At 46.4% G+C, this 10,288-nt stretch overlaps 1 protein-coding gene across 1 annotated transcript; it reads right to left on the bottom strand.

The window, feature by feature from the left end:
* Positions 1–414: 414 nt before the first annotated feature.
* LOC123068832 (uncharacterized) lies at positions 415–6,268 on the bottom strand. Its single transcript, XM_044491509.1, has 11 exons — positions 6,013–6,268; positions 4,532–4,716; positions 4,180–4,361; positions 3,335–4,057; positions 3,139–3,195; positions 2,538–2,877; positions 2,260–2,459; positions 1,625–1,707; positions 1,437–1,538; positions 1,011–1,197; positions 415–919 (listed from the first exon to the last, which is right to left on the bottom strand). The coding sequence occupies exons 2-11, from the start codon at positions 4,713–4,715 to the stop codon at positions 830–832; spliced, it is 2,148 nt and encodes a 715-aa protein (XP_044347444.1). The 5' UTR covers position 4,716; positions 6,013–6,268; the 3' UTR covers positions 415–829.
* Positions 6,269–10,288: the final 4,020 nt, after the last annotated feature.

Raw genomic sequence — 10,288 nt, 5'->3', positions numbered from 1 at the left:
TATTGTAAGCGATGCCACTATTTTGATCAATGAATAAATGAGGAGATAGTTGTAAAGAACAAAGAGAAGTTCGAAAGATTTCGCCCCGGCGCTTCACACCATGGGAACTATCCACTGGTTAGCAATCTCTCAAGGTGCCTTGCCGCTCAAGCTTGAGCGAACAAAGCTTTGCCCCTATAATAGATAGACAGTTAGGCGGGGTTAGGGGCTGTGAGTTAGGACCATATTCTTCGATTAGCAGCGTTGCATTCCATCCCAACTTTCCCACCGGAACCGCCAGAATAGTCCAACATTCCAAAACAGCCACTATTTATCTCCACCGGCTGCCGGAAAAGGCAGAGCTACTAGCTAAGCTAGGTACAAGAACAGAATAAACACATGGTGCTTCAGCACCAAGAATCCCCAGGCCGCACATTGCAAAAACAGTTGTTTTTTTTTTCATTCCAACTTTCGGAGTAGCCACTAATGAACCGCGAGCAGTTTAATTTGTTCAGGCGCCCTCAAGTATCGCCTCAAAAACAAACAGAAACAAGGAACCGCTTGTCTGCGCCCACTCAATAACGCAGCAGGAGGATATGCTGCAGGTGCTCTGTTAGCGTTAAGACCTTGTGTTGCTGTGAGATCTATCCCATGGTGTCTGAGACAAGCACCAAACTGATGGGTTACATCTGTACATCGGCAAAGGGGGGCGCGGGCGCGAAAAATTTCTCAAACCCCCAGCGGCTGTTTCGAGAAGAGGGTATACTGTGATCGGCATCTCATACTGTACAGAACCCATGGGCTCTGGCAAAAAGCAAAATGTGGGCAGGATATGAGATCTGCAGCCCTGTCAAACGACGATGGCAGAGGCGAAGGCCCTCTTCCCTATCGCCTTGTAGCCAGGGATAGACCAGCCTTGCCTCTCATTGTAAACTTCCACCTGCGAAGCCACACAGAAGAAGGAAAGTAGTGAGGCTTGAATACATAGAAGAAACGATCAGTGATCCAGAGTAAACTGTCAGAAACCATACAGTTTCAATAGTTTCTCCATTGGATTCGGACCCGCCAATGAGGTACACATTGTCGTCCGCTGTGACTGCACACCCATATCCTCTTGGGACGCTGAACGGGCTGCCTATCCTCCACGAATTGGCACGAGGGTCAAAGATCTCCACAGTGGAAAGCATTTGGTCTCCATCGTACCCTCCCAGAGCATATCTGAAACATAGATTGATATGTTCACTTTAAGAAAAAATTATACTGCTGAGTATGTAGTTGTATGTTTAAGAGACGTCAAACTTATTAACATCAAATTGCCTGAGTGAATGAAAGAATTCAAAATTATACATCTAATTATATTGCTTAAGGTAATTTGTTGACATTTTAGGAACTTGATGATCACAGGGTCGAGAGAGAGAGGGAGAGAGGGGCCGGGGTGGGGGGGGGGGGGGGCTCACAGTGCCTCCCCCAGGACAGTAACAGAGTGGGATCCTCTTTTTGTCTTCATGCTTGCAAGCTGGGTCCAGAAACCTTCCCTTGGATCATACCTTTCTGCTGATCTGTGGGTATTAAAATCTTTCATTTATTATGCAGGTTTAAATGGTATAATCATGAAAAAATGTAGAGAATGCTGAGGGATCATTACTGTAAGTATGAGTCGTCACTGAAATCATAACCACCAACAACATAGAGGATGCCATTTAATTCGGCTGCAGCAGGAGCAAATCGCTGGAACAAACATAGCAGCGGAATGAATAACTGTTAGTTCTAACATCGACATAGTGGGAAAAATGCATGATGGAGTGGATTAATGTAGCACCCAAAAAGTGACGTGGAAATATCAAACATCTATCCTTACTTCTACACACCATATGTTGGCATCAATATCTCTCCAGAAAAAAAAACATTATGATCTATGCTAGTGCTAAAAGGATAGACTAGAGTAGATGCATAGAAACCTGTAATGCCAAAACAGATGTCTAACTTCTTTCCTATTGATCGTATGCAACTACAAGTAAACCATAATACAATAATGCCAGGAACTCCATCCTTTAAAGGATGAAGAATACACCAGATTTAAGTGATTAAGAACATCCAATATGCAGTTTTGAAGTTTTAAAACAGCCTCCTCCCTTCATAGCATTTCTTTTGTCTGCTCTAGCTTATAGAATCTAACCCTGATCACATATCACAAATAAGAATATGCCAATAATTTAAATTGCATATTAGGTTTAGAACATTTCACTGAATATAAGCGTTAGAGGGAGCATGAGACCATACACATTGTTGCATAGACGGGCTGTATATCCAACTCCCAAGTACTGGATCAAACATCTCAACTTCTGAAAAAGATCTCGACTCATCGCCCCCACCAATAGCAAATATTTTACCATTCAATGTAGCTCCAGCAAGACTTCCTTTCTTCTGTTTCAAGCATGGGCATGCCATCCACTCATTGCTCACCCTGTTGTAGCATTCCACTGATAAAAGCAATGCAGATAGTCAAACAACTTGAACTTCTACAGAGATCTTTATTTGTCATGCCGAACAATGTTTACCTGTGGTATACCATGAATCGCCATCGCCGCCACCAATAACAAAGAGATGATCATTCAATGCAGCAACAGCAGCATATGAACGGGCTGAGCTCATTGGCCTCAGCGGCACTAGTCTATCTGCTGTAGGGTAAAAGGAATCGAGGGATGGCAACCAGGTGATGCCATTATGGCCACCTATTAGGAAAATTGATGGCCCTTCCAGAATATTGCGTGGTTCACCAAGAAGTGCTGCTGAATACTCCAACTGTAATTTCCCATATTGGTACTGCAGTTCCTGAATTTTTCTTTCCATGTCCTTTACAGTTGCCCTCAATACAAGTATTTCTTCATCTGACTCGGTCTGGAATGCACGAACACAATCAAGACAGAGGGAATGCATATCAAACATGCATGAGTAACATAATTAACTCAACATAATGTAAAGAGAATAAATATGGTTTCATATTTCCAATAAACATTTGAACATGAATTAAAATCACATAGTTACGGGCATGCCAAATAAGAACTTAAGACAATGAGGAAAGCAGCTCCATCTATTTATACTTTCTTCTCCAGCAGATGATGATTTGCACCCAAAAGTTCAAAGCAAACAAGTTAATACCTGCTTTTTCCCAATTGCTTCGGTCTTCTTGGATAATTCATTGATGATCTGAAGCAGCTGCATACAGTACCAGAAATAGCATTAGATAAGTGTGTGCATACGGAATATTACAAACCATAATTTTGAAAATCTGGAGCATAATGTGAAAATAATTAAGGGCAACAGGTAATCAAGAAAACAGAATAGCATAGGGCACCTCATCATTTCCACAAAGTTGCTCAAAGGATGTGCTGTCTTTCACAGGTGCATCACCGCCCAAGGTGGCGTTTGATGGATCTTTGCCAAAAGCAGCACCCAGTGGTGATTCTTGAAGTCTGCTTCTACCTGAAGTATAATCAACAGCAACCTCCGAGGGTTGGGCCTTCTCCTGCCGTAAAAGAGACAGTTCTTGCAACTTCTGCAAAACATCCATTGGGTCATGCTGTTGACCATTCAATGGATTGATATGTGGATGGCCATCATTCACAGACTTTGTTCCTTTCTCAGTCACACCATCATCCAAATCATCCCACTCAGAAGGCTCTTCATCAAAGTTGCTCTTTGATGTTCTACTTGCACTGGCATGGTCAGCATTTCTATCAACTGAATATGCTGAACCGGCAAACAGTTCACCATCCGTTGAACCAGACTCAGTCGACACTACGCCACGAACAAGCTGTGCTCCTGTTGGAGATGGCAGAGGTCCAGAAAGACTGCATCTGTTTGGAGCAGCGTCAACAGGAGCACGAGGTACCGAAAAATTCCGCTCGTTTGGAACAGCACCAACAGGAGCAGGTACAAACAAAGAAACTAAGTCTCTTGTTTGTGCATGGTCTAGCTCAAAGTGGAAGTGGCGAAACTTGTGATAATTGCCACTAATCACGCCTTTGTATATGTTCTCTGGAAGTGGTAGGCACTGAGTTTTGATAGAGACCCGAACCTTCAGAACAAAAATCAAGTCACTCACACATCACAATCAGTTTACAAAACTATAACCAGCAAAATCATACATACAAACTGAAGTGACAGATACATTGAACACTAGTTGTTATATGCTGATACCTGTGCGGGATACTGTGTCTTTGTTCTACCATCATGACTCCAAGCAAATTGGTCAATGGTAAGCTGGCCAGGAGTGGCAGCTTCGAAAATGCCATGCAGTTTTCTGTCACTATAATTGAACAGAAACAGAGGCAGTCCAGGTTTAATATTCTTCACATAGGAGAAATGGCATGCAGGCAAACCTATCAAACACAAGGTAGAAAGACCATGCATTCGAAGTTAACGAGCAGTTCAACAAAGTACTGATGAGGAACAGGCTAATGTTCCGAAAATCAACCAAGATATGATGTCAGCAAGATATATTCACTGTAACGAAATTGCAAATGATACGAATCAAAAGAAATGTACTAACCAAATAGCTGTTTAGAGAGGCATTCATTCATTGTTTTGTTGGTGCAGCCGAAAATAACTCCTGCTAGCGCATCTTCCCCAAGATTACGTGCAGGAAAAGATTGGTCACCATACCACCGAGTATTGCTTCGATCTTGTTTTGGTGCTGGGGCATTGTAGGTCTCTGCCTTCCGTCCAGTACCCATTCTTTGAAAAATTATCAACAATGCACAAAACATAACCATTAGTAAACCTGAAGGTGTACTGCGGCAACAAAATCATGTATAGATAAATTATCACACCGATCAGCACAAATTACTATAGTAAACACAAATCTGAAACTAGTGATCAAAAGAGTACTGACACAACCAACATCATATTATATCTGACAGCAAGATCGTACCAAAAAATAAAATAAAATCAAAAGTGGCTCCTAACATCATGACGTCCGTAAACCTGAGCTTGCCAGGTAAACCAGAACAATGGGAATGTAAAAGGCTGTAGTTGTGTTTCCGTCAAAAGATTTATGGTTCTATTTCTGATGCCAAACACCCACTGTTTGATAAAATTTCAAGAGCACCATACAAACGCTGCCTGCAGCAACTAAGAAATTCCACGAGATGTGCAATCGGAGCAACACCTAAAACAGCACCAGAAAATAGATTCACTGCATGAGCTCCACGGCAAAATTACAGTGAGCTACCTCGCAGTCGGCAATGCAACTGGAAGGGACACACAACAGTAGGAGTGTAGGACACCACACCTACATGCCATTTCCACATCAAAACTCGAGGATGTAAGTCCTGAAAGGCTCGCTACAGGAAATCCTCCAATTCAGAACTGCAAATTAGAACAAGTTATGCAACTAGCTCGAGTTGCTTCACAACATCCGCAGCAACAAAATAGCAACCCCAGAGTGGACGTGTTTCGACAGGATTCTGCCCCCCTACTTCCGTGAACTTTTTCCAATGAAATCCAACCGGTAAAATATCGTCCCCATAAACCCTGACTTCGTAGATCCCACACGGTTGCTAGGCGTCAAAAACATCAGCAATGGCAGCGACCAGTGTCGCAGCACGGGGAAACGCTGGAATGCCAAAAATATCCAAAGCCGTGCCCACGGCCACCCACCAGTTGCTTAGAAAACACCAAAAAATTCCACCGTTTCCCCGTAGAAAAATCAAACCGAATCGCCCCGCACCTGAACCATCAAGCGCACCTACCCTCAACCTGCTCCACTCGAAGCTCATATTCCGCGACCCCCAACTTCCGTACACCCGCAGCCGGCCCTAAGAACACCGAGCGGCCATGGCCGCATTGGCCGCCACCCGCTCCAAATCGACCCGCGACAACCGCACGCAGACCCCCAAGCGGGCCGCTCGCACCGCGAACAAAGCAGTAGTACTAAAACCCCACCAAAACCCGCGACGAAACGGGGGAAATACAGCGCGAATCGCGCCCAAATCAGGGGACGGAGTCGGCAGGGAGGGAGGGATCGCTCACCTCGCTGTGGCGCTGCGAACCGCCGCCGCCGCCGCCGCCGCCGCCTCGTCTGATCGCCTCGCCCGGCGGCCGCCTCGGGCGACGGCGAGAGAACTAGGGAGCGAGCTTTGCGGGCGTGTGTTGCGCACTTGCGCCGCGCCTCTCCTGCGGGGCAAAGCAAAGCGAGGCCGCTTTTTGTGGGGCCGGACGAGGTGGAGCGACCGGTGGGACCGGCCCGCGCCCCTAGATTTCCGAGGACCCACCAACGCGAGAGCACGTCTGTGTCGAGCCTGTGTGTGACCCGTGAACAGGAGTGGCACCAGAAAGGTATTCAGTCTTTTTTAAAGTTGAAAAAGTTTTCACTCTTTTTTTTTAGAATGAAAAAGTATTCACTCTTGATCATAGTGAAAGAGAATGATAATTTCCTTATTCTGAAAAATAGATCGTATCGATTTGGCCTTGCCGGTGACGATCGGCAAATCTATGTGTGCGTGCCTTAAGGCATCGGTGTCTTGCAGTTGTAGTCATCATTATTGAGCATCTGAAATGTTGACATCAGATCTCGTCATCGTGAACGCACGACAAAAACCCTAACTTCATCGTTCCATGAAGACGACGGAATCTACGGAGTTCCATTGACTTAGTCCATGTGAATAATCACGACAAAGATCAAAGTTCGAAAGGCCAACTCGAAAAAGAAGCAATGTCATATGTTTAAATGACGCCTTCACAAAGGCTAAAAAAAAATCAATCAACTGCTAGTTGAAGCAAGACATGCAGAATGCCCTCTCCATGACCGACCACTGGACCGGTAGGGGCAGGTAGAATAAGGACGAACTCAACCGTCTCTTAGAGCATCTACTGTCGGATTTGGCAAATCCGGCCCCATATACGCACGTGGGCACGTCCGCGGACAGGGCCCGCCGGCCCCTCATATGTTGCTTCTCACATTCATATACATCAAATGTCGATCCTCAAATCCATGTCCATGCAAATCGATCATATGATACAAATTGTCCGCAGTTCGAGACAAAAGCAAGAGCAAATAATAGTTCAACAAACCAGACATGCGGAAATGAAATCAATGTCTGAGGGTGATGGATGGCTTTGGATCACTGGCCGGGCTCCTGCTCCGAGCGAAATGCGTCCTGCTCCAGGCGGAATGCGTCCTGCTCGTCCAGCATCGCCTGCATCCGGGTTGCCTGCTCCGCCTGCACTCGGGTTGCCTCCTCCGCCTGCATCCGGCCCGCATGATCCGCTGCCGCCCTCGCCGCCTCGAACTCCCTACGGTCGATGATCTCCTTCTTCTTTTCCGCAAGCCACTTCTTTGCATACTCATCCAAGAGGGTTTCGTCCGCCAACATGATCTTCGCATCCTCCGCGTCCCGTGCGAGTTGCAACTTCTCCTTCTCAAGCTCTATCTCGCCCAATGTCTTGGCCTTGTCGAGTTCTCATTTAATCACTGCCTCTTGCTTCTCCAAGTCGATCTTCTCCCTGTCAATTTCGAGTTTCTTTTCCGCCCTCTTCCGGTCCCACTCCATCCTCTCCTTTGGTGCATCCAACATGGGCTTGTACCTCTCCTCCTTCTTGTTCTCCCTTACTGAAAAATGCCTGTCCATGTGAACGACATTTTTGTAGTCGCGGCGCCACGGGAGGCTTGTGCCTTGTCCCACTTGTATTCCATGACTTGGTGGTTATCCTTTGGCACGGTGGCTCTTCCATTCATGACGACAACATCGTCCTCTTCATCGTCCAAACCAATTGATTGGTGGAAGTTTCAGCCATCATTCCTCTTCTTGCGGGACTTGAGATCGGTCACAAGTTGGTTCCACTTCGGCTTGCCTCTTAATATGATCCAACAATGGCTAAATGCAAATGTCTTCTTCTCCACCCCGTGATACAAAGTGGCCGCCATCGCCGTCTAGCAAACAACATATGTATAAACATGAGAATGCAAATACAAGAAGCATATGCAAAAAAATGACAACAAGGTGAAGCAATTGAGGTTACATGAGTTGCCACTCCCATCCCACTTTGAGGGTGTTTGGTCACTTGTGAGTAGTAGCCGACGTACTTGACTTCCCCTTGAATGATCCCCCATCGATGTTGGAGATGCCACATTGTGGGTGGTCATGATAGGATGCGGCTCCACATACTCCTTTTGTTCGTGATACTCCTTCCAAATTTTCTCCCCAATATTTGTTCCCCTTTTACTCGATGCCGCATATTGGATCCATTGTTGTGGCCAACCAAATTTTGACCAACAAGATGTCCTCAAATATCGAGAATGCCGGATCTCTTGCCGTCGCCGTCTTGACCTTCTTTTTCTTCTTGCTCGGGTTGGGACCAGATGTTGTCCCAATTTCAAATGCGGTGGTGCCCTCCAATTCATACTCCATTTCAGTCGATTCTTCATTGTCATTGATCATGTTCGACAAGAACGCCTCCTGCATGATAATGGTTTGTGAGAATTCATCATGTGCGAAATGAACTAGTGGTCTATGAAAAAATTTGATCGGACATGAGCAAAAAATGCATACCGACTCTTGTTCTGTTATTCCATCGAACATGTCGAAGCAGCCCGGGCAACGTCGGTGCCCATGCTCATCCGCATGCCGAACGAGCTGCGGTGAGTCACATACGTCGACCGCCGACATCTGCATGGGCGGAAAGCTCTCCGGAATGGCCCAGCCAGTCGTCGAATCCTCCTATGTCCCAACGGGGTCGGGCGGGGTAATCTGTGTCGGCACTAGGATGAAAGGGGCGCGTGCTTCCTGGCACGGCAGGGGAAACAACTGCTTCACCATGTCTGAACCTCCCTGCGTCGCCATTGCCGCCTCCCTCTCTCGCTGTCGGTGTCGCTGCAACTTCCGGCGACGTTCTCCGCCTTGCAAGACAGAACCGGCGAAGTGACGCCGACGGACGAGGTGGATCGCGTCTCCGTCGCGGCGGTCGGGGACAAGCTAGACGACATCTCGGGCAGTGGACCAGGACCGGTGGCGAGGATGGGGAACAAGGGTGAAGGATGGCGAGTGCTCGGCCACGGGAAACCTTGGAGGGCGGCGGGAGGAGGAGGAAGGGTTTGGTGGATTTGTTGCAATTTGTGGTAGGGTCGAGCTGTCGGGTCCGATATGGCGGGCGTGCCCAGGCGGCCCATATTTAGGCTGGATATGAAGGATGCCGGTTAGTCGAGGCATTTGAAGCCCGTTTAAGAAACTCGTTTGGGTCAAATTTTCGTGAGCGATCAGTGACCGGGCGACCCGTCCTGACGTATGAGACGGATTTGAGGCGCCGGGCTATGTATGATCTTACATTTTTTTTATAAAGGGCATTTTTATTGACTCAAAATGTAGTATCAAGCGGATACAAAACATAATGAGCATCATCCGACCTCTGCATAACTAAGATGCACACAGCCAAACAAAAACAAAATGAAAGAAGATAAAAAAGCGACATATCAGCAACAATAGGATCATACAGGACCAACAGTCCGCCTATGATGAAGGAGTTGGTGCGGCTATCCGTAGATTATGCTGCCACCCATGCTGGGCGAAGACCTCCCTGCCCACCGGCTCCAACCGCGTACACATTGCCTTGAATAACGGTTGATACTCCGTTCGATGTAGTGTAGACCATGTACAAAGCGAGTGTGTACAACGGAAAATAACCTGCAAAGGAGAGGTGTTTTTGCCCTCGAAAACCAAATCATTTCTACATAGCCAGAGTGCCCATAATAAAGCATATGCTCCCACCCGAATTAGCATTTTGAACCTATATGAAATGCCCTCCAACCAATGACCAAAAATATTGGCAACACTTGTGGGCAGATACAAATTACTAGACGCTATTTGAATGACTGACCATGTAAAGCGTGCAAACTTACATTGAAAAAAAAGATATTTGATTGTCTTGTCATGAGTACAAAAACTATACTTCTTACCTCCGAATACACGGAGGCAAGGAAGAAGGATAAAAAGAAGACACGCGAGCAAAAAAACGAAAACTAAGCTGCGGGGACGTTACTAGCAGAGCTATTGGTACTACAACTAGACGTCAGTTAGATTAATTAACACACTGGACGAGGTGTTCAGTTTGCACGGAAATTGAAAAATGTGCAGGTGGTCGGTCTCTGACATACTAGTACTCCTAGTTCACGGCGAGGATAATCACAATAATCTCACTGCAATACCGGCGAGGAAGAAGAGGAACCACAGAAGAAAACAATTAAGTAAGCAGGGGCCGACACGTAGCCAGATTTGATTGACGCTACTGTACTGGGTTACAGTACGCACGCAGC

The sequence above is a fragment of the Triticum aestivum genome, chromosome 3B (genome assembly GCF_018294505.1).
Source record: "Triticum aestivum cultivar Chinese Spring chromosome 3B, IWGSC CS RefSeq v2.1, whole genome shotgun sequence".
Classification (NCBI taxonomy): domain Eukaryota; kingdom Viridiplantae; phylum Streptophyta; class Magnoliopsida; order Poales; family Poaceae; genus Triticum; species Triticum aestivum.
The sequence above is the reverse complement of the archived record's forward strand: the minus strand, read 5'-3'. Positions and strand labels throughout refer to the sequence as shown.

Coding starts and splice junctions, on each gene's coding strand:
- LOC123068832 (XM_044491509.1), bottom strand. CDS start 4,715: ATGGGTACTGGACGGAAGGCAGAGACCTACAATGCCCCAGCACCAAAA. Junction 2,878..3,138: donor AAGCAATTGGGAAAAAGCAG/GTATTAACTTGT, acceptor CGTGCATTCCAG/ACCGAGTCAGATGAAGAAAT. Junction 1,539..1,624: donor AGTGACGACTCATACTTACA/GTAATGATCCCT, acceptor TAATACCCACAG/ATCAGCAGAAAGGTATGATC.